The 25,272-nt window shown below is 42.2% G+C and overlaps 1 protein-coding gene across 4 annotated transcripts in view; it reads left to right on the forward strand.

Moving 5' to 3' along the window:
* Nucleotides 1-25,272, forward strand: part of chchd3a (coiled-coil-helix-coiled-coil-helix domain containing 3a) — a 75,514-nt gene that overhangs the window by 7,974 nt on the left and 42,268 nt on the right. For all 4 annotated transcript variants that reach the window (XM_069671217.1, XM_069671218.1, XM_069671214.1 and 1 more), the window contains 2 exons: nucleotides 3,457-3,550; nucleotides 15,142-15,322. In XM_069671217.1, the coding sequence (XP_069527318.1) occupies nucleotides 3,457-3,550; nucleotides 15,142-15,322 (275 nt within the window). The remainder of the gene's footprint in view (nucleotides 1-3,456; nucleotides 3,551-15,141; nucleotides 15,323-25,272) is intronic.

Genomic DNA, 25,272 nt, shown 5'->3' on the forward strand with positions numbered 1-25,272 from the left:
GGCAGACTCAGGATTTCCTACAGCTTGTCTAACAGTGTAACAGCAGAGTTGTAATTAACCTCTCCTCTGCAGTTAGATCAATGGTGCTTCAGGCAGTGGTGCCGTCAGACTAGATGGATATAATTTCCTCACACTTTGGACAGCGGGTGATAGAAGTCCGTCTCTGAAGATTCATGAGTATGCAGTGAAAAGTTGTCACCTGTCAATCACTGCCACTGCTTCTGAAGCCCTGTCATACCAAACGTCCTTTTACCTTTTACCTGCTTATTCATTCTCTTTACTGCACAGAATAGTTGTCAGAGAAGAGTAATAAAGGCGACAGAGGTTGACATTGAGAGAAACTATTAAATTAACTGCATTCTGGTTTTGTGTGTTTTGGCAGAAGCAGAGAAAATAGTTTACAGTGTGGGTGTGACGGAGCTGCTAAGGGCGGCGAAAAGGATGACAGAAGCTGGAGGGAGAAGTGCTCGTTAATGACAAACCTTATCATCAACTAATTAGCAACTGCCTAAGATGTATAAACTTTTGTGTGTATGACGTTAAAGCTCCTGTGAGGAACTTTCGGTTTGTGTTGATTTTGGCGCCCCCGTGGACAAAGCCGTACCTCTTATCTCTTTGCTGATTTTGTCCTGTACATGCTTAAGTGGTGGCTTTTAACACAAAATCGCACCCTGCTCTCTTTAACAGTCATATATATCACTCACTTTAAATTTTTGCTCTGGAAAACGTAAACAAAGGCAGCGTGCAGTTAACCGCTTCGTCTGACGCCTACCCCCCTGCTGGCGGTTTCTGGCATTAAAAATAACTATATAGAAATAATCAATCTTGTCGCTGATGGTCTGGTTTGCTTTTGTAGCTCATATAGAGTGATCAGAATTAATTATTAAATAATTAATTCAGTCTGTTTCATAACCTTTGAAAAACTCCTCACAGGAGCTTTAAAAGTGGATTTAGATTGCAATCGTCAAATAGAGGAGAATACATGAAAGCACACCTTTCAGTTCCCGTCAGTGAATTTGGACGTTCCTTTGCACGTTTTAAAGCTGGAATTAGGCTTCTGTGTGTGCATGCCCACTTTCCTGCTGTTACCACATGTTACCAGGTAATAATAGACTCCGACAATAGGGATTATCCCGTCTAACAAATGCAGTGGGAGAGTAATCTCGACACACGCAGACACTCCCCCCCTCCCGCACACTGCAGTGTCGCAGCACACCGCATGGCACTTCTGCCTTCAGAGCACGTTTCGGCCGGGTCGCAGGCGGGCATCTTTACTTTCATGCTTAATTACCTGCCAAGATAGACCAGCGGAGACACGGAATCATATACATGTGTGATGTCCCCTGACATGAATATATGTAGATAAGGTGGTGCGGTGCTGTGATATGAGAATGGAGGGTGTGTGTGACTCTTGGCGTGTGTGTTTTTAGATAACATTGGTAGTTTATTTGTTGTGTCTTGTATTATTCGTTCATTTATTGGGCCTTGCTGCATTTGACACTCAAACACACACACACTCTTGCACGCCCACACACTAACTCTCCATAATGTTTTATGGCTAACAGAAACATAACAACTCAAGGTGCACTTTAGGATCATTTCTTGCTCTATTAGGAATCAGTTACAAAATGTTCATTACTGTTTAGGGAAGCAGAAATTCAACATTATCTCCAGTGCGGTCCAGTCTTCAAAAGTTGCGCAATGGAATCAATGCAGGGACAGTCTCTCTTTCCGTTGCTTACCCGGTGGTGTGTGACTTAATCGGCAATGGAAAGGGTGTCTGCTCACATATGGCAGTTGTTGCCACCTGCAGGGACTTAAGCACTGGGGTGATTTCCTCCGCATCCCTCTAGTATTCATCCTGGAGCTCCAGTGTGTGCGCATTGCTGTGGCTGGTGAAAGAGCGGTCAGAGAGGACGGCAAAGATTGCCCACCTCTGTTCAACAAGGCGTACAAACATTTTCTAAACAGAGTTCCAACAACAACACTAGATTACGCTGTGCTCTAGGAGGGCCATCTGATCCTGCTTCGGGAGCCTGCAGCAATGGGGCGACTAGCCGCTCCCATGATGGCTCTATTGCCATGTATAACTTTTTTTTTGCGCCACCAGTAGCTTTTAGCTAGCGCCCAGAGCCCACAGGATCTGTGCCCGCCGCATTCCGTGTGCGCCTTGGTTCTGGTCCGTCAGACGGCATGCGCCCTACCCCACAGGAGGCGTTTCTGGACCACAGCGCAGCAGAGCGCTGGCCCAAGCAGCTAGATTTGTGAGATCACGGGAGAATTGCGAAATCACGCGATAACATCAATGTTAAACAGAGCAACACACGAACAACAGTTCAGTTTGCACCCCGAGGTTGATTATCTACTCATTTGGATATCATTCCGTGATTTTTGTTCTTCTACCACGGGTAAATACTTAACTACTTAATTAAAAAGTACTTAAAAACGGGAGTCTGTGGGCCAACATGGTGTTTTATTTTGAAATTACAGGATGCTCTATGCTGTTTTCGTGTCTGACTTCCTGTTTGGAACGATCTGCTTGACGCGGCCTCCGTCAAGAATAGACTTGGTGTGTGTTTTTGGTGGAGCAGAGCGGAGAGACGCGTTGAAGACGGAACGCGGCGCGTGCTGTGGAAACACAAGTATCGACTAGAGTGAGCGCGATCAACTCCGGAGGTCACGGCGGTCACGGATTCTCTGTGGTATAGGCGTTAGTCTTCACAGGTTTCTTTAGCTACAGCCAGCTGCGTGCGGTTCCTATGACATCATCGCTGAATTGGCAACATTGCCATGGGGATTATTTTTTAAACACAGAAAGCAACAAGCATGATAGGTTTTTAAATAACAATTGTAGGCCTACATGACACAGGGAACTTACTGGGGTGAGATGTAGAAAAAATATAGGACTACAAAACGATTACAGATTTTTTTTGTAACCGATTGTGATTTATTTAGCGAGTACTCCTTTACCCTATTACTGCTTCTCCAAGGTGATGCCATTAAATTGCTTTGAAATTATGTTTGACCAACAGTAATATATTCAATTTACTAACACATTCACATAGACATAAGAATAAGCGGAAATCCGCACAAATGCATGACAAACAATGACTCAGTTGTTAGAATAGTCGCCAATAAATTGCCAATCGACTAACCCATTAATTAGCTAATAGTTGCAGCTTTGGTAACAACCCAGACACACCAATCTGGACGTCTGACTAAATCATTATATTTTATATGTTAATTTTGAACAACACATTTTTCGATTTATGCAGATTTTCCAACACTTGTTAACAAAACACCCACCTATCTCTTTCTCCCTCTCTCTTTATTATAACCTCTGTATACAATAGGGCTCTATTCAGCGTCCAGACAAACACAATATGCCTGTCAGCAAACAATAGCTGTTATTTCAAAGAAACATATCTCTTTTCTCTTTTCTCTTTTTGTCCCCAGTTGATGAAGAGGCCCTGAGGAAGAAGATCACTGCTGAGCTGCACAAAGGCTTGGAGCAGGACAGGGCCAAGGCGGAGCAAGAGCTGCAAGCCTGGTTAGACACACAAACGCACACATGCACAGTGTTTTAGAGTGGGATGATGCAGTCGTTTTTTGTTTACGATCTTCCTCTGAAACTTTTTTTCTTCTTAAGCATTCAGAAATATATGAATTGCTTGTCTTTTAGAGTTGAAAGTCAGAACTTCCTGAATACCCTTCTCGTTTTCCTCTCTCTCCCATCACCTGTCTTTGGAGCGTGATAGATTGAATCAGGGATAGTGCAATAGTGTCAATTCCTGTTCCAGGATTTCATTAGTACCGGGGACATTTTCAGATGTGACCATTTCCCGCTTTCATTAATAGTCAAAAAGGTCAGCACCATTCTTTCCGATCCCCACTGTGTTCCCAATCTACCCCTCTTCCGAAGCACATCAGCACTTTTTTCCCCCCCCTCTGTCTCTGCTTCTCTTGTTCTCTCCGGATCAATTAATCATGCCTGAGAGAGGAGGACGCTATCCTGAGGTAATTTCCTGGGTGTTGAGTGGGTGATACATTAGCCCTGCCTGATGAAGAAACACACTCTTCACGTAAGGAGTACATTTCTCTCCCTCTCCTCTTCTTTTTGACCCCAAAAGAAGCAGGTGCACGCGCCATAATGTCCGATAATCGCGTAGCTCCGCCCCTTTAATAGGCCTGGATGATCTCCAGCAGACCCTGGTGAATGAGCGACCGTGATTAGCCACTAAACGCACCCTTGTACCGTACGGGGGGAAAAAACACAACCTTTCTACATCCAGAAGGAGGTAGCATTAGCCTAGCGATTAGCCTCTCTTTTGAGGCTCATGCGAGAAAAGAGAAATTAACAAGTGGTTTTGAGAAATCATTTCTCTATTGATTTTTTCCCCCCCTAGCTGGTTATTTTTTTTGAAGTAACTACTTCCTGCAGCTCACTTATTGACGTCTGCTTGGAGGAGTAAGTGCTTCAAAATAATGCCCTCCTTGCAAATAATTGAAATCATGGTGGCTTTCAAGTCCTCAATTTTTGTTTGTGCTCGGCACAGGCTGCGCTTTCACTTAAGGAGTCTTTACTGAACATGAAATGGGTTATAAGCAATCATCAGTTAGCCAGCACTTAGATGCATATTAATATCACTTTAATGTAGCCTTTTTATTTTTGTTCTACTGTTGTAACGTGCATTTGTGCGTGTGTGTCCTTTTTCCTTTTCCACAAATACATGGGGCAGCTTATCAGGCTGCATTCTGGGATTTAAAAGGTGCAACTCTGTGGTGTTTTTTTTTTCTTTTCCAGAATCAATAAGTCCTGAAGACAAAATCCAAATGTAATGAAAGAGAAAACACGAATAACATTTCAATAAAACTGAATTTCAGCGTAAAGGGCAGACGTAAGCAGTTTGTTCGGATTGCGTGGAGACTGGCGAGCATCTGATCGAATTACGGGCCGGAATTTATCAGGGTGTTGCTTTCCTGAACACTTTCAATTTAGAGCTGCAACATTATGCCTCCTTATTAAGGCATATTTTAATATCAGTGCTTGACTCCATTTCAGGTTTGTCTTTCTGTTTCTCCAGAACAGATCAAGATTGACCAAGATTTCATATAACCACACACTATATTAAAGGGGGGTATTATGCTAATTTCAAGCTTCATATTTCACGTTGTGATACCTGTGGAGTAGCTTAGCATAATTTACAGTTAAAAAATGTTTCTCACACTGGTGCTCTGTGCAGGCCCTCATACAGCCTCTGCTGAAACGACTCAGTCAGCTCTGTCCCTTTTAAGAAACCCCCCCCCTACAAGCCTGCTTTCTTCTGATTGGCCAGCTCTCCGAAGCCTGCTGAGGCTGCACTCTGTGACGTCAAAAAGTTAGAGTTGCATAAAAAACTAGCTCTTCTTTCCCTTAGTTTAAATTAACATTAGAGCACATCTGTTAGCATGTTTTTGTCGTCCATCTGACAGCGCAGAGCTTTTTTTCCAAGGCCTGGATGGTTTTTGGCCTGCTGGTCGTTGGTCATGATCAACTTAACATTAAAACAAGTTTAAGTTTGATGTGGGAAGTTTAAGATACATAAAATATTTATTTATTCAGCAGCCAGAGCATAGGAGTCAGGAGTGGCTGGCTTTTCCCCGGAGAGATTACGGCTGACCGTTGTGATGAGAAGACGACGAGTCTGCTACTTCTTTTGTCTGATAAATAAACAACTGCAGTCAGTCACCACCACAAAAAGAATCTCCTCCGTGGCGAAACATGAACTTAAACTAGCTCATTCACGAGGTAATAGACCAGCTTCAGACACAAACTTTTAAGCTTTGATCTTTAGCACCACCCTCTCATCCAAATATGGTCACTTCTGGCTCCAGAAAACCAACATGGCGGCAGCTATATCCCACGCTCGAGGCGTCACTTGCGCAGTCGAGATACCCATGGGTGACGTCACGGTGACTACGTCCATGAACGGTAAAAAAAAAAACTTCCTGCTGACCCACCACCACCCGCCAGGACTGAAAATGTCATGTACTTCTTTTCTTCCCACAATAGAACTTTTTAAATTTGTTGCAGATAAAGGTGACCGATTATTTTAATTGAAATAAATGAGAGGAACAGTGCTTTTTTCTTTTACTGTGTTGTCAAAGCATTATTACATTTCAGAGGTGTTTCACCTCCTCGCAGCGCAGGGCAGTAATTACAGAGTTTTTTGGTCGTTGAAGGCAGAGGCAGCGCTGTGATTGTGGCCTTAGCTGTGTGTTGAGACTCAGCAAGGAGACTGGATGAAAACAAAAAAAATGTGGTAAGAGCCACATTTTGTGTTTGTGTGTGTCTGTATCAAAGCTCAGCTAACAAGCCCGCACAGTGGCTCACTAGTTACAGAACCCTGCAGTGAAACTGCTGCACAGCTTGAACACGGGGAAATGGAATAATGTGTGAACCCTCAGGTCAGCGGGGAAGGACACACATACATGTACACACACATGAGATACATGAGGCCAAAATCTCAAGGTCATGTTCGACTCAAACAATTGCTCCTGCAGTTTTTTCTGTTGTTAAAATGCCCCCTTCCACCTCCTTGTGTTTGCTAACACACATAAGCCCCTTAAAACCTGTGTAGCTACACACGTGTTTCGTTCTCTGGTTGTATGAAAATGTTATTTCCACAAAGCTTAAAATATCTTACATGTAATTTAACAATATGAAGAGACTTTTATTTTGAAAAAGGTGCTAAAAATAGCCTAAAAATTATGTCTCGCTAAATGACATTGGACATCCGTAAGGCGTCAGGACACATTTTGCCTTTGTGTAAATCTAATTGTTTCCACACTTAGTCTAATTCCTCCATTCTTTCCTGTATTGCTGTGTAGGGTCCTCAGATACGGGGCATTTTGAGGAAGCAAGTTGTTTCGATTAGGCTGCATTTCCTTTGTTTGGCTTTCGGGCCCGTACTTGAACTCCAGAGATCTGGCTTTGAATGTTTTGCTCTGGTAAGAGTGAAGCAAGGGCTCTGCGAGGAGTTCATTTGGGTGCAGCCTAAACTCATTTGTAGCGAGGAGCGGCTGCAGGGAGCAGATTTGCCTCTGCCGCTTCTCTGTGAGGCATCAGAGCAGAACGACTCGGAGAAAAGGACGAGAGAGAGCGAGAGAGAAGTCTTTACACCATTCAGTCTCTCCTACCTAACTTATCCTGCGTCATTGTTTGAACCGGTCTTACCTTTTCCTATTCCTTTCCTATATCCTCTTTTAATGTCCTTGCATAAAAAGCATGTGTTTCAGTCCATCTCAAACACATTAAGCTCAGTTGTCGCTCCGCAACTTCGTCCCATTATTTCAGCATCTACTTCACTACCTTGTGTTGCCTTGTGCGATATAATTGCATGTCAGACTATCGAGTGAGAACACTGACCTTCTCTCAGAGCTTCTGTCTCCCCCTGCCTTTGCTAACCAGGCAGCCTGTTAAAGTCTGTATTGCTCCCAGGTCAGACGCATAGAGAGATAGTCTAGCCTACAGATTTTTACATTTTGTTTATTTCTTTATCTTTTTTTCAAGCAGAAATGCATCAACTGACACGCACATATAACCTCAAACTGAACCGCAACTTTTATTTCAAAGAAAGCTGGGAGACTAGAAATAGTTCCTGAACCTGATTTAGCTTAGATTGTGTCTGGGGAGTATTTATTCTTCACTAAAAATATGCATCTGAATCAGCAACATTTCTAGGCTTTGATCGGATTCCCTGACTGCGCTTGAATTTTCTGTTTCTTCGTGATATTCTTACTGCGATTACTGCAAAAACACAGCACAACATTTCAACTTTCCAGGAGTCTTTCCCCCATAACATTTACTGACGGTGGTGATCGCGATATCCAGGAGAATAATTAGAATTTCAACCTCATCATGCACCCCAACAATCAACTAGCTACCGAGCAGCTACTAGCAATCCAAAGCATCTAATTTGCAGTTTGCTAATATTATTCCACCGACCGTTTTATGAACCTCATACTGCCCATCTAATGCTAACTAAGCAGCTGTGCAAAACAAACGAGTGAACAGGAGCCACTTAAGCCCCTTTCACACATGCATGGCAATCCTGAACATCTCCAGACATTGTCCAGCTGGGCTGAATTTTTCACCAGTCTTTTTCCTGCAAGCCTCCAAGTAAAATGTCTGCAAGAAGTCCGGATGAAACGATGTGTGAGCACAGTAGGTAATAGTCAGGAACTGAGCGAGTGGGCGGGGCGATGACGTTTATATCCTGCGACCAGAAGAGCGACACATAACGGGATGAATAAGAACATCCGAGGTTGAAGAAGAAGGATCATTTAGAAGATGGCAAAGATGTCTGCAAATTGGAGACATGAGAGATTCGGGGAAAATTGTTCATCAGTTACTGGGACTGTACTTTTAACATCATGTCCTGCATCGTGAGAGTGCATGTGTAAAAAGGGCTTTAGTAGCAACCTTACCTCGGTGTTGAGGTAGGTAGTGACCAAAACAACCTGACTAAAAGAAATGTTACTGTACTTCAGCCGACCTTTTCAGTTGAAGTTACAGTTCTATAGAAACTTAAAGTAATAATCTCGAAGATTTTCATTTAAATAAATATCGCTGAATGAGGTAACTCAATGGTGATTGAGCCTGTGGCCCACTTTGCATTTGCAGTATATAGTAGAATTATGGACTGGGTGTCTGTGGCGACATTCGTGGAAAAATGCGGCGTCCAGTTAGTGACGCGTTTTCCATCAGCCAGCAGTGGTTGGTCTGCCAGAGAGGGTAGGCGGAGCTAAGCAGCTGTTTTTCCGGAGTAAACAGTAATTTAATATGGCTGAACAAACAAAGAAAAGATTGGTGACTACAGATACAACTTCAAAAATAAGTGAAAATCCAAAGAAAAAGAAACAAATTGGACGCTCAGATGAAGGCAAACCAAGCTCAGACGTCCAGTTATCTGGGATGTATGCACCCGCAATCACCGTTTATCGCCATAAGGTGCCGCCAAATAGAACGAAACTGATTATATCTTTAAATAACTTACTAATATCGCCCCAGTGTTTAGGCGCTGACACCCTGAGAGCCATATAGAATCCGGCCTCTGAACTTATTCAACTTAACTTACAGAGCGACTTTGTGTACCGCCTCTTTCAATAAATTAAATTACTGTATGCTGAGGTTTTTAGCTTTATGCAGCATAAAAGAGGTCAGGGTGACAATGTTATCCACTTTTGATAGCGTGCTTGGTCGTAGCATGAAGAACATTGCCCTCTTCTCTTCATGTTTGCAGACAAAGTCAAGAGGGAGTATAAAAAAAGCCTCCATGTTCTTTCTGCAGAGTGGGGCCTCTTCTAAATTAATTTCCCCACTACACTGTCCTTTGTTTCCTCACACACTTAATTTTATCTCTGTCCCAACATTTCAGAGCACCCACAGTCAGGTGCGAGGAGGTGTGTGTGTGTTTGTGTGTGAGCGCCTGTGTGTCAGGGAGAGTGCATACCTCCATAAAATATTCATAGGCAGCATTCAGCAGCATTATTCCTAACATCAATATTGCATCGGGCCTTTAAATGCCTTTGTTTCAGTGTGCACTGTTATGCAGGTCTGTCAGAATCCATCCTGCCAGGCGCTCTGTGTTGAGACACTTCTTGTGTAGATGACAGCGAGACAACAGGAGGCATTATTGGGTGAAGAGCTGAGGAGAGAGACAGCAGTAGAAACATTAAGTACCTTTGTTTCATATTTATGCTGCAGTAAGGGTATTCTCTGTTGTTGCATTATTGACATAACATTATTTTCATGACCATGTATATTTACTTTGAAAGCCTGGATTTCCACACACACACAATCTCAGAACCCATCGGCTATTGTCTGAGACGATATAGCCTCTGGGGACAACGGTGAACATGTCGGGCGTGTGCGGTTTAGCCAGCAGTTAGCGATAAACGACTTCCAGTCGAGACTTCCTTTTCCGCGTGCTGCATTGTTTACAGTCCAGATAGCAGCTTGAGAAGCAGCTTTTGTGTGTTCAGATGAAAAGTAAAGCAAAATTCTCTTCTCCAGATATGTCAGCAAAATAAATGCTGTGATTTCTTGTTTTGGGAGTCTCAGGTCTGTCCTCAAGAGGAAAAGAAAACTACTTTTAAAGTGCTTGTTTGTTGAACAGAGGTCGAATCGGTCATTTCTGATGCATTCAAGGAAGTCAGGAAATCTAAGCGCTAAACGGCTTTCGTGACACAGCGTCAAGGGAATTTATCTCAGGTTAAATTTTAGATCTACAACAGATTGTTAGCTGTTAGCGTGCAGATGTCTGTTTATACAGATTAATAAGAAGCTAAATGGTCGTCAGATGTCGCTGATGGGAGCCGGAGTGTCATTACCGCTGATTACGTTCTGCCTGCCTTTGATCTCCACACGTTGGCTGCCTGCTGTTACATGATTGGTCAATATTGCTCGGACTACAAGCGAACTACAAACAGAAACCAGAAGACTTGCCATACTAAGAATCCACGTCCCCGCCTACAGATCCTACATTTCTATGTACTCAACCTATGTATTTTTCACATCCGCAGATCACAACTAGTACCCTAAACTAACGTTCATTTTCTCAAGGTCACCTCCTAAAAATAGCGACTTACTTTTCTAAAAAAGCCGACCTGGACTCTTGCACTCCTTTTCAAATTAATGATACCCCACTGGTTCTGTCTTCGCTCCTTTCTGTTTCCAAAGCCAGATCCACTGAGCCATCAATACAAAGGTTACCGGGCCAAGAATATCCTCCCTCTCTCTCTCTCCAGTACCGACCAAACATCATCCATTTATCCTCCGAAGACTTTTTTTTCTCCATACATAGGTGCTGTCTTTTCTTTCTCTCGGTCTACTCCTCCTCAAAGATCCCCATTCCTACCCGGTGCCAATCTTCCACAGTGGAATGAAAAATGCGTCCAATATCCCAGGGACAGGGCAATAATGACTGGAAAGCAATAGAGGTGAAGCAGACAGATAGCATCCAGCTAGTGATAGCAGTCTTTGCTTGGGTTAGCACTTGTGAGGAAGTCTGTAGAAGGGACTTTTTTGCAAGGCTGTCTATTTTCTTGGATCCCTTTCTTTTCAGTCATCCAGGATTGTAGCTTTTGGTCACCTTACCTCTTGGCATGTTTCGGGTTTCTCTTCAATTTTTGCTTCCTGTCACGACAAAAGAAGCTATTGCCACAGAATGCTTGTTGTCCTTTAAACATCTCCACACTTTTAATGCACATAATTAAATGAGTGGAATGAATACAGGCAAAGCTTTTGTACCAAAGCCTCATCAGGTAAAACACACTTTAATTTGCTTTGGCAGATTTGTTCTCCTGCTTCAGCGTGAGCGTCTTGAGCAGCAGAAGCTAGGTGCATTAGCAGTGCAGGCAGGTGTGGATTGTAGGGAAATGGTGAACGTAAGAGGCCATTAGGAGTGTGTGTGTGTGTGTCTCTGTGTGTGTGTGTGTGTGCGTGAGTCGGAGCCAGATGATGGATGTAGTGTGCTGACGTGTGCAGCCCAGTGGACTGTGAGACTGGACATGGCTGGTCTCTCTCCGTCTCCCTCCATCTCTTTCTCCCACTCCCTGCCTCACTCCTTCTTTGCTTCACTTCCTCAGGGCCAAACATGTCATGTCGCCACCGCTCACTCCTGCTTCTTCCTCTCCCTCTCTCTCTGTCTCTGTTTCTCTGTCTTTCCGTCTCGTCTGCTCTCCGACATTCAGTGGTGTTGCAGGGCAGATGGCAGCTTTAAGACATCAGACATATTTTTATTAAACCTCGCCTGTTGTCTGCGCAGAGCTGAAGGCGTGGAGAAGTCGAGTCTGTCCATCATGTTTCCTCACTGTCAGAATTTTGTGTGTATTCACAGGTGAATAAAGACTTAATTGGGATTTTAAAACAGAATTAAAGATGACAACTCTTTACATGTATCACAGTATCACAGAAAATAGAGGCAATAAGAGAAAAAGCCACAGTCATGCATTCAGTTAAATAAGCAATGTATCCTTCCTGATGCTGATAAGACTTGAGTATTGGCCGACACCGAGTACCAATCTGCTACTACTTCTATGAAAAAATAGGTCTCTTATTGGTGTAAAAATGCAGATGTTAGACAGTTTGCTAGCTAACTCCGCTAGCACCAAACTGTTGTCGTGTCACATGATGATTTACCTCAAAACAGTAAATGTCATTGGATTGGCTCACTGACTCGCCGATACCCGAAAACTTATTTTAGGCTGCATCTGAGGCCAATAACGTTACCATGGAAACAATGAGAGGGACATGTGTTTGCAATATGTGTTTATGAATGTATACACAGGGTAGCTCATGATACGATACGTGGCCCACGATAATGATAATATCAGCGATACATTGTAAGACATTCATTTAATGATACATCACAATATCTGACTAACTTCTTCTTCTTCGGCCAATTCATTTCCGTTCACGTTACCCTCATTTATGTCGTAAGCGCCACCGAGAGGAGTCATGAAGGAGTGACGCAGTGAGTCAAAGTCACAGGGAAATCTGTTTCGAGCACTGAATATTTGATAATTAAAAAAGCTATATTTGGCGCCAGCATATTGATAATTATATTGCGTGAGTCAGGATGACAATAAAAAAATAAAAAACAATGTATCGATATTTTGTGCCACTCCTAATGTATAACTATTTTAACTTTGTTTCTATGTTCTTTTGTTTTTACTTGTATTGCTGCTGGGCATCCCTGGGTCCTCCCTACTACAATAAAGGATAAATAAATATGATTGATTTTGGAACAACTCTACTTTAAAGCACAACTTTGACACGAACATACCGCACATCCCTGTACAAAAATACAGCTCTTACATAGCAAATAGATACATTGTACATATTTTATATGATGCTCTTTAATATTTATATTTTTTACTTTATTTTAATTAAGTTTTCTCAGCAGCAGTACTGCTGTTCACTTAGTTTCCTATTTTTTTATTATATATGTGCTTCCCATAATGCACACCAAGTGAAATGTTTTATGTTTAAATGTATTATAATTATATATAATTATAATAAAATTGATTCTGAAAAAGACAGAAACAATAGAAGAATGTGTGGTTCTAATAATTCACTGTTCAGAAACAATACCAGATCTTCGACTGCATCATTCATAGATTGGTAAAATAGAGCTATAGCGGTGCCTGGTTTGTTTAAATGTGAGGGAATCTCGCACTGAACTCCTTTCTTATCTGTGGAACAGGTCACAAAACAGTCAACATCCAGCGTCACTCTCAGCCGAGGCAGCCTGCTTCTCATCACGCCTGTCTGTCAGGGCTGTCTTTGGGTTTTTTTTCTCTCTGGCAGAACTTTATTAAGATCCTCTCCGTCTTCATTCAGTCTGTCATATTTCACTCAGACAGCCGCTCTCCCTGCTCTGTGTTTATTTTACCTCACCGCCACTGTTTGATTCCTAGCAAAAGAAGACTTTCAGGGTTTCAGGGACGTTCCTCCTCTTCTCCAATCAAAGCGCACTGTCGCAGAGTGGGGAGTGCGTTGCTAGGCAACAACGAGAACCCAGTGACAGGGTTCAAATGGTGGTCTTGTGTCTGCAGAGAGCGTGCTGCCTCCGTCTGTATCACTGGTGCGTTGGATTGATGACTCCAGTTTTGGGGAGATGGTTGCGCCTGTTACATATTAATAGTCGAATCACTCTTCAGTGTAAATCATTTGGAAATGATATGAATTGATTTAAACTGTCTGACAGATGTTAACTGACAGTGATTCATCTCAGCTCAACTTTTGATTAAGTATGACTTCTCCATGTTGCCCCCTCTTTGCAAGCGGGGGAATAGCAAGGACATGTGTATGGATGACTCTGACATTAAGGTTGGAAATCAATAAACAGGTGTATTGAGCTATCTATGCTTCATTAGCACTGTAATCACATTTGTGACCTTTTAAGTCTTTTGGGAGACACTGCAACACTGCGGCATACACTACAGCAGTATGACAACGTGGGTGGTGGTTTAAACCCCAAAGCTGTAAGCAGAGGTTTAAAGAGTACTGAAATATTCTACTCAAGTAGAAGTACCGTTACTTGACTGAAATTTTACTCAAGTAAAAGTAAAAAGTAGCTCGCTTAAAAAGTACTTCAAGTAAAAGTTACTGAAGGTGCTTTTTGACCAAAAGTACCAGGAACTAAATGGTTCCTGTGGCCCACTGTTGTCTGCGTTTCCACAGTGGCCTTTCGTCCCCAGAAGATTCAAATCAGGCCAATGACGTATGGAGAAGCAATAAAAGTAACTGCACTACACCGGCAGTCCATTAGGTGGCGGTAAGAAGAAGATGAAGGCCATACAACAAAGATGACGCCATGAAACGCAACGAATGGGCCGGTAGCATCATTTGTCCGACACTACAGTGTGCCTGTTAGCATGGAGGAGAATCAACTGCTTTGTTAATGGATTCATTCATTCATTCACATCAACACTGGAAATGAGACGAGCGCTAGTAGCTTGCAGCTGCAGTCTTTTTAACATGGCGGTTGAAATAAAACGCTGCTAGTACTCGACCAATCAGAAACGATCAGCACTGCAGGCCCCGCCCTGAAAGATCCCGGACCTTTTGAAAGTACTACTAAATTTAGACCCTAGTTCCTGCTATCAAAAAGCACCTAAAGTCAAAGAGCAAGATCCTTTGTTTAACCAGAAACAACAGTTAATAGCTCTCTTCATATCTACCAGACTCCATTGTCAAAAACAGTAATTTTACCTCCCAGAACCTGGAATTTGCTGATGATCTACCGCTGCCTTGATTGGTTAGTTTGTTTGTGTTATTGTGTGGTGTTTTAAAGGGTTTGTTTGGTTCTGAAATAACATGTATTTAGGCGTGTAATGAGACAGCGGTAGACCAGCAATTCCCTTGTTCTGCAAGGAAAAAATTACTATTTTGTTAATGGAGTCTGGTAGCTTTGAAGTGAATGATCTAACGGCTGTTTTCTGGTTAAACAAAAACCTTCCTTCAGTTTTTGAGTACTTGTAATTCGTCACTTCCACCTCTGCCATTAAGTGCATTCTTATAATACTCTAAGGTTACACTAGGTCTGTTTGTTGTATAGTGCATTAATCGTCTTCAATGTTGATGCTTCACAGGCTGGAGTCAGAGAAGGCGCGCTCAGCATCCCAGGCTGAGGCTGAGGCCCAGTCCCAGGTGCAGGATGAGGTGTCCAGGATCCTGTCTGTGGAGCGGGCCGTGGCCCAGGAGGGCCTGCAGCAGGCCGTGATAAGAGAGAGGCTCGCCACCGAGGACGAGAAGCTCCGCGCTCAACTCTTTGTAAGTCTTTCTCTCGGTATATGGCAGTGCATTTTAGCCTTTAGCCCCAAACATATCAAAGATTTTAACGGTATGACCTTGCAAACACAGACTCACTTATGAGAGCAATTTTATGTCCGCACATTCATGTTCTATCACACAGAAGTGAACCTGTTTGCTGTAACCGACAGCATGCCTTACAGTGACAAATATCAGCAAGTGCTTAAGCTTGATTGTGTCGAAACTCACCTCCACACACACACAGATTTCACAAAAACAAACGGTAAATAAATAAACCATCTTCGCTGTATTCACATCTTGCAGGTCGATATTTTTGTCCTCTTGTTTTTCGTCCTGCTGTTTCATAAAAGCTACCTTCATTTTAAGAACCTGTGTCTTTATATCCTGTAAATTGCCCTTGTAAACATTGTCAGATGAGCATTCCCTACCACACACACACATATTGTTTTCAGAAACAAAACACATTCTCCCTGGAGTGCGGCCGCTGTTTACAAACCTATGCTATTGATTATATAGCTCATTTCACACGCTCATCGCCGTAATAGAAAAATGAATCATTTCGTCGTGATAGGGAGGAAGAGAGGGAGAAGAAGGGGAGCGCTGACGTGATTCCACGCCGCGGGACAAGTGTGCGAGGGATCCCTCGTTTGGAACGGCGATCCAATCGAAAGATAGAGATGGCGAGGGAGGGGTGACTCATGATGGGATGTGTTTTTCCCTTCAGCATGTGCGGAGAAAGACGTCAGGTTTTTGTCATTTAATTTCTGTTGAGTTTGAGGGTGACAGGACACATGACGGGAGGCATGAATGTAAGACCTGCTTATGAGCAGGATTGTGGTTGGTAGGTCTCGTGAACTCTTACAGAGGAGAGTCCTTGTGCATGTCATTGCCTGCGTACTCCTAAAGTACTAACTCCTGCAGCTTAAGATGCTATAAAGCTTTTGCTTGTGGCCCCAAGGCTAACCTAAGGCCATTAGCAGCCTTTGAAACTACAGATAGCTGCATTGCAGTGGCTTTGCATTCAGTACGAGCGTGCACACACACTCATACACAGCCTTTGTTTTAATCTTCCTCTGTAACGTTACAAATCCAGTTGATTTTTCTATTTTCCGTCCAGTTTGTCTCGACTTCCTTAAAGCACGCACACTGCGGCAAAAGAGTAATTGTCAGTGGCTTTTTAAATATGTGTGTGTGTGATAATTTCCTGACATTATTTTGGAGTGCTGGAGTTTTAATAGAATCCGACGGGTTATCAGCGGAGGCGCAGCGCCGTTCGCAGCGCTCATGTAATTGTCAAGTCAGACGCTTCCACACAGTCACTGTTCTTTTCAACTGAAAATGGACTTTTCCCTTTTAAAAGGCAGCCTCTCGCCCAAGACGTCTCCCACCTATTGTCATTTTTCTCTCTGTGTTTGTCGAACTCCGGGATTGTCCGCTCCCAACAGTGATAAAACGCATCTTTGATAAAACATAAAACATGTTTTTAAGCTATTTTGTGTGTGTGTGTGTGTGTGTGTGTGTGTGTGTGTCCCTGTCTCTCCTGCCTTCCTGTCTTCCTGCCTCTTTCTTTTACCCCAAAAACTTTAAAGAGGGGGTATTATGCTGTTTCACATTTACAGACATATACAATGTTACTTATGTTGGATGTCGAGACTAAATGTGGGTGAAATATGTTGGAGTAATCCCCAGGCATGTCGGCTCACTCTGCAGGCTACAGTCTACAGTTTTTTCTACACTTTGTGACATCACAAAGTGCAGCCTCAGCAGGCTTCAAAGAGCTGGCCAATCAGAAGAAAGTGGGCCTGTAGGGGCGGGGTTTCTTAAAGGGAGTCGTTCAGGCAGAAGCTGTAAGAGGGCCTGCACACAGCACCAGTGTGAGAAAAATTTGTTTTTTAAACAGTAAATAATGCTAAGCTACTCCACAGGTATCACAGAGTGAAATATGAAGCTTGAAATTAGCATCATACCGCCCCTTTAAACAGTGCATTACAAGCTTATACACTATTTTTTCTTATATTCACATGAGTTGCTTTTTAAAGTGCCTCCTCTGCATAGTTTAGCCCACAAATTGAATTTACATTGTCCTAAAGCACATAAGCATCAGCAATCGGGAGCTGAGATTGGTTCTGATTACCGGGCAAAGTCAATAAGTTCATTGGGAAAGAGCTTCAGAGAGAGATTGTGCTTTGCTGTACTGTCTAAGCACATAATCTGGTGGCTGACAGAGCTTTCAAAGGTGATTTGCTCATCCCTTATCCCCTGTAAACCTGTTAACATGTCATGTATTATCCTATAGGCCGCACTGTTATATCCTTGAGCAAATACTTTCAAGTCACACTCCATTTGCCGTTTCGCTTTCACGCAACATTTAGCTCGTTTGCTGAATTTTGATTAACAGAAAGGGTGCTTTAGTGCGGCAAACTTATGATAATGATAATAAATATAATCATCTTGAGAAGTTGCAAGGAAAAGCTTCTGACATCTTCCCATTTGATGCCATCACTTGTGAGTGTTTGGAAAAGTGCCGGATTTATCGCGGCCCACCGGTGGATTTGGTGTCAAGAGAAATGACATTGTTTTTCCAATATTGTGGGAAGTAAAAAAAACGTCGCCTACATCACATCTGTCATCAATCAATCCTTCTCTGCAACTCTGGAGGACTGTTTTTATTCTGATGGTTTAATAGAGCTAGAAGAAACAGAGACAGGGACTTCATACAACAATTGTCCCCTTCTGGATTTAAATTCGGGACTATGAATGCTCAGAGGTATGATATCTTGAAATAAGAAATAATGTGAAACATAGTTCTAACTTAAACTATAAGATGACCTTTGGAAGATAATGAAAACACTGCTAACATGTAAGAAAGAGAGAAAGAAAAAGGTCTGCAGCTCAAAATAGCATTGGAAAGCCATCATTGCATCTTTATTTTTACTGCACTTCAGATTGTTTTAATTGATTGTAAATTGACCTGAACCCTGCTCTCATGTTCATTGCCACCTTAAAAAAAAAAACATTTGTCTACGGCAGCTGCAGTTCTTGTGTTCTTTGTCCGCCGTGGTATTGATTCGTCCGTCTCATTAAGATACAGGTCACGGTGAGCAGCAGGACCCCGTACGTTTCCCTCCCTTACTTCACACACAATGAGAGCAATGCTGTGAGCTGTTATGCCTCCCCATGCTCGCCTATTATGGCCAGCAAGCGTTTCTGCACCAATTACAGTGACACCCATTCTGGAGAATTGCCCCCGAGACATGGGGTTAGACTCGGGTTGGGTATCGTTTAGATTTCATTGATTTAGATTCTGCCTAGAGATTTTGGTTCTTATTGTATCCTTTTTCCTTTTTAGAAACAAGGAGGAACAAAATTATATGGAAATTTGTCATAAATTGTGCGCTTATTTTTTCAAAAAGATGCTAAAACAAGGGGAGGATGCAGCTATTCTCTTACTTCTCCTACAGAAGTTTAACCTCCACTACATGTGTTTTAACTTGACAATCTATCTATTCAGAGATTACCGATATGTGAGCCGATATAGATCATATAGATCATGGTGTAATTTTTAAAGCAGACCTTTTCTTTGTGCCCAAATTTTGCACTAATATAATTATTCTGAATTTTCTGACATTTTATCTCAACTGATTTAATTGCAGATCTCTGTCTGTTCAGTCATGATGGCCCACGTCATGTTCTCCAAGCATAGTTTTTTTTTAATTACCGTAAAATTCGGAATATAAGTTGCACCGCTGTCTGTTTTTGGGGGTATCCCAGAAGGAAAAAGGGTTTTCTATAGATAGCTATAGAAAACCCTTTTCATGTATACAAGTTATTTCAACACTATTTCAATGTGAAACGCATTCAAAACGCACACAAATTACAGCCCACCATGTGTTTTCGCCATGTCGGTAGCTGAGCTCAACCTACGATAACGTCGTTTGTTGTGAGGATGGCAGTTGCACTTGCAATCATGACAGCGCATGTCCATGACGAAGTGTTAGCTAGATTATAGCGCCATTATCTGGGTAAAGTACCTGACACAATAAAATACCTCTCTCTGCATTTTATACTGGTATATTGGTGGAACCGGTATGTAGGACGCAGCCCACTTTTTAGATGAAGATTTTTTATTTAAATTGTGACTTATACACCGAATTTTACGGTAATTGTTATGTTTGAAAAGTTTTCATATTGTCTAATATTAAAAGACATGTTAACTGATATTCATATATCTGTTATCGGCCTGATAATATCGACAGACTGATATATCACTCGACCCCTTCTTATGTATTCTGGAATTACTATTGTAGTTGTGTCCATACTGACAGCTTGCCAACTTCTAAATTAAGCTCAAAGTATATGCAGCAAACTATTTCTTATCATCTATTCCTGTTGCAAACGCATTAAATCTTGTCATTAAATGCACTAAAGTATGTTTTTATATCGACTTGTCAAGTGTAGCTGGCGCCCTCGATGGTTCCTACCACCCTGGTGGGAGTGCTTGTTCCTTCATGCTTTTCCACCACCAGTCACTCCCCTCCCTGTCAGGTTGACTGGCAGCAGCCAGCCACCAAGTCCACCAGTAATTGAAACTTCACAGCAGTGTAGGCAGGGCTGTGTGTTGTCTTTGTCATTGTTGTTGGGTTCCTGGGGTTCTGTTGTCTGAGGGGAACATGCTCAGTGTCAGCGCTCACACATGTTCTGCCACTCAGGGGGGAACCACAGTAAAGGAAAGGGGAACACCGACGCACACAAAGGGGTTGTGGGTAGTTACAGTTGCATAGTGTTAGCTTTTCTTTGGAAGGACAGAAAAGTATGAGATATAATTAATGTTTGAATGACTGACGTTTAAATAAGCCTTTGATAATCCATTGTCTTTGGGAAGTTGCGTTTGTCACGTCTTTTTCAGTCCTTCTGCCTGTCATTCACAAAAAAAAGCTCCATTCTCCAGATCGCAGTGGCTACCAGTAACAAAGGGTCAATCTGGTCACTTTCACACTGGAAAGAAAAGTGTCCCAACACTTCACGCTATTGTTTTGTCTTCCACGTACTTGGCAGCCTAATAAAGAAAGACTGTATCTTCTGATCATTGTGAATAAATTCTCTACATGAGTGTGATTTATTGAGTAGACCAGCCTGGTGTGAAAGAGCTCTGATTGGTGGCTTTTATTTGGTCAAGACGGCCTCATCAAGGAGTTACTTAGTAGAGTCATTACACTCGAATAAACCCTTCATTAGATAACAGGTCAATTAGCGCTTAATTTCCCTTTTAAAATCAATTAGGAACATGTGATTCTTGTTAGCGGATAATGGCTAAAGAATACGCAGAAAAAAGCAGTGAATGAATGAGCTCAATATAGATATAATCTCGCCTTTATGTGCTGACAAATGATGATGTACTACAGCTAGCATGAATGGGTCATGTAACTCTCTTATTCACAGTCTACATCCATCTGTCAGTCCACACATCTGTGTTTTAATGAAATCAGAGACTTCTCCGTCGTCCCCTCTTTTGATTTTCGACGACTCTGCTCCCCGCGGATCCAAACTGGCCCAGTGGCCAATCAATCACCGGCCACAGCGTTGCACCCAGACACACAGGCTCTAACCCCTGAGGCAGACTTTTCAATCAAACTCCGAGTCATCAATCTTTTCCCAGCTCAAACTTGTGGCCTGGGTGGGGTCTACCTGGCGGCGATGGTTTTGTCTACAGTTGGAAACTCGTCTGAAACATTCACAAAAAAAAAAGTAGGATGTGAGTCCCTTAGGCTACCACCAAGGTGTTTAATTTTCTTGTTTTCTTTCTAACTATAGGCAATCATTTCAAAGGGACTTTCTCAGGAACTAAACAAGGTAGTCATAAAAATCGGAGCTGGAAGGGACACAGCTGGAGAAACTCACTCTTCTGACATGAAATGTAAAGGCCATAAGTCATAAATCATACACACATAGTACTAGTTGAAGCAGTTATACTGAAAAGAGGCACCACACAAAGACATCATTACACTTAATGTTCTCTTGCGACATACTAAAGTAGTGTGATTAATAGGCGTGGGTCCAAATATCGATCCGGCAATATGTCATCGTCCTGACTCGGGCAATACAATTATCGTTATTGCTATTACAAATATATGGCACTCTAAACAGATTTTCCTGCCATTTTTTTGGTCACTGCGTCACTACTCCAATTATCGCAGACTCACTGTATTGTGATATATGGTTCTGGTGTGCTGTCAAAATTGGCCAAAAATAACGTTCGATTATTTCTTCAAAAAAAGCCACAAATGTTCGAACTATTGGAATATCTATTTTTGCACAATATGTCCGCAAGAGGACATACCAACACATCGAGAGACAAACTTACTTGCAAAGATATATTGATTTAAACAGAAATGTGCCTTTTAAAAGATCCTACACCTTGCAAAATAAAATAATTAAGAATTTGGTTACGGTAACGCATTCAGCATTCCAAGCGAGCTGTGCTGTGACAGGTATATTTATTCAAACATAGCCTTTAAAAAAAAAAATCAACATACCTACACCTGTCTGTTATGCTGGGGGTGAGAATCTCTCTGTCTGGCCGGGCTGGGATTTAAATTCTCTGACATCATTACCGCACGCCACACAGTATTTGTTTTTGCTCGTTTCAGCGAGACCAAAGTTAATTATTAATGTATCATAGTGATGTTGTGATGCATTCAAGGATGCTCCGTAACCAAGAGTGCGCGTGAGGACATACGAGAACTTGCGAGCTCGCAAACAGCCATGGTAGTGCTGATTTTTTTGTCACAACGAATATTAATTTTAATATCCGATAATCTGTTTTTTTTATTACAATTCCATTATATATTTGAATTTAGAACATTCGTTGACAGCCCTAATCGTGCGCCAGGTATCACGTATCATATCGTCAGTTAGTTTCCGTTTACGGGAGCTTAAAGAAACGGTGTGATCATTCTTCTATGGTGGAACGTGGGGATCAAAGCAAGGCTTTCTGGGCAGTAGACATATTTAAAACCTCCATGCTTAAGCCATGTAAAGTGCCACCTAGTTTATATTCTCCTGATGTTGGAAGAACGAAAAAAGTAGCCTATTATTTGTCTTGCATCATTTTTGCATGGCATGGGAAAGCGTGGATTGTTGTCCCATCTTTCATGTAGTGTGACACGGGCCACATAACATCACGGCAGTACATGTGGAAAAAGCATGTTGTCACCCACCAGTTGTAAGAACCGGTAACTGTTAAGCAGATGGTTCTTCCATTGGATCAAACCAGTTAAACGTTGGCCTCTGTCTTTATGGTCAACTGTCGTATCATAACTGACTATACATGTAGACTAACAAGAACATAAAACATTAAGCAGCATCACTAAGCAACCTACATTAAGATGTAGTCCATGTATTTGATACCTTTTTCAGGGTGTCCTCTCTTGTTAATACGAGAGGGAGTTCAATGTGAGAGCGAAAGAAGTGCAGATATGGAGATTAGTGCCATTCTGATCAATCAGATCCTTGTTCCACCAATCAGCCTTGCACTTGTTTATCAAGCATTTGTTACTCCCTCTGGTTCCGTCTTTATCTCCCTCTCATACACACACACACACGCACGAACTGTAAAAGAGTGGCTAATGTGATTTTCCATGATTTTTTCCCCCACCTCTGCTTTCACAGCAAGGGATAACACAGCATAGCAAGACTGTTTGTTTGCTCCCTGCACACACACACTAAGACACACACACCATGTCCATCCTGTCAGAGCTCCTGGAGAAAATCAGTACCTACTCTTTCCTTAAACTGTGTTCCATTTGATGCTTGGCTGGCTTGAAAATGACTTTGGGTAAAGCTTAACGTTTTTAATGCAACAAGCCCCCCTCTTCGCTTCTCACCCCGGTACTTCTCTCCCTTCCAACCCTGAAAATCTGCAGTCTCCGGCAAATGTCCTGCCTTTTTTTGGAAAAACCCTGTGTACTTCAGTCGAGCGCTGTTGCATTTTAGATACAGCCGACTGGACCCGGCTGATAATAGGGCGACAATTTAATTTCCCAGGTATTAAAGGAGACTTGCTGGGTTTTGAATTGGTGCCGGTTGGTGGTGTTTTTAAAAAAAATAGCAAAAAAACATTCTTTTTTCTCTTATTATTCTTTCTCTACACATCAGAGAGTATAAGGAAGATTGGGGGGAGAAAGGGTCCTCGTGTCTTTTACTTTTGAATGAGATAAAGGAAGGAAGTGGTACGCTGTGATTTACATATATTTTGGATTTGCTCAGCTCGCCAAGGACAAATTGCATCCTATCTTTGACTCCAGTTCTCTGAGCTGTTGTACGAGTAACCCCTGCAATGCTTGATGTAACTGGATTTAAGAGAACTGCCGGTATGTTTGATGAGTATGCTCTGTAGATGGACTAAGGATTGGGTTAGGGTGATTTGGTGTAGATCACAGGTTGGGTTTAGACTCAAAACTGAAGGTACCTTAAACCCATTTGGCATGCGAGAGAAGAGGAATGAGTTGGTTCTAGGGATGCACGATATTGGATTTTTTGCCGATATCCGATATGCCGATATTTTACAACTCATTACCAATTACCGATACCGATATTTTTTTCCCGCACACCTAATTGCAGAGATCATCAACTCTCTTCTGTATTGGAATTAGCATACAGTATAATGGTGATACTCTTATCACATTTGTTACAACGGTCGGGGTGACGGGTCTTGAGATGGTTAATCAAGTTTGTAGTGTTGAAAGACTTTGCCTTGGCTCCTCCTCGCATCACCGAAGCTGAGCAGTCATTGCAAATAGCAGTTTTGCTATCTATTTCGGACACTTTGAAAAACTTCCACACCACGGACATTTTGGCTTTTAACTCTCTCATGCTGCAGGGAGACACACGTGACGTCATCACGCTGCGCCACGCAGGTCTTCTTCACACCGTGGACATTGCGCCGAGGTCGGGCATTTAATCAAGTATGCAGCAGCCCATTATTTTATGGGTTAATTATATCAGCGGATATTGGCCTGTTGGCCAATATCCAATAGTTCATTTTTAAGCCAATATCGGCCGATATCGATAACGTGCCTATAATATCGTGCATCCTAAGTTGGTTCCTCCAATTTGTGAAGAATATAATTTTCCTTTTACATGTACCCTCAGTATTTTACATGGTGATATAAAATGTGTTCATGTATAAAGAGAGAAAGTAAAGGAAGCACTTGCACCCTCTGGGGATCAATACAGTATCTTATCTCATGTATGTTGGACTTTTAGGTAAAATAAGGATTATGCTTTTGATTTGATTTGTCATTCAACCCTGTTCACGCTCTCATCAGACCACTCTGCATCACTCTTATGTTTCCTAGCATTAAGCAACCTCTATACCTGTTCCCATATCAGGTATTTCTTAACAGCACTAATACAAACCATTACTTAAGACTCGAATACGATGCCTCTTCTATTTGTGAATCCATGTCATTGGGCGAGAGGTGGGGTTACACCCTGGACTGGTCACCAGTCAATCACAGGGCTGACACATACAGACACAGACTCGCATTCGCACCTACAGGCAATTTAGAGTCACCAATTAATCTAACAAGCATGTCTTTGGACTGTGGGAGGAAGCCGGAGTATCCGGAGGGAACCCACGCATGCACGGGGAGAACATGCAAACTCCACAGAGAAAGGACCCTTCGTCCAAACAGCCTCTCTATTTGCAATTTATTTTGTACTTGCTTGTTTTGTAATATGACCTCCCTTGAGATTTAAGTCAAATTTTTATACCTTTGTTCCAAATATTCTTTGGCTCTGATCATTTTTCTTTCGTTAGACAATACTGACATGATTCTGACTTGGTTAAAAACACATTGGCACCAGTTCTCCCCAGTTTTCTCAGAGTTTCATGGACTGGCCCAGAGGGGGAGCTACAATTACAGATCTACCAAGCAGACACTTCTCAC

Source organism: Semicossyphus pulcher, unplaced genomic scaffold (assembly GCF_022749685.1).
Source record: "Semicossyphus pulcher isolate SPU_LCO1_2020_fin unplaced genomic scaffold, fSemPul1.0.p SCAF_20, whole genome shotgun sequence".
Classification (NCBI taxonomy): domain Eukaryota; kingdom Metazoa; phylum Chordata; class Actinopteri; order Labriformes; family Labridae; genus Semicossyphus; species Semicossyphus pulcher.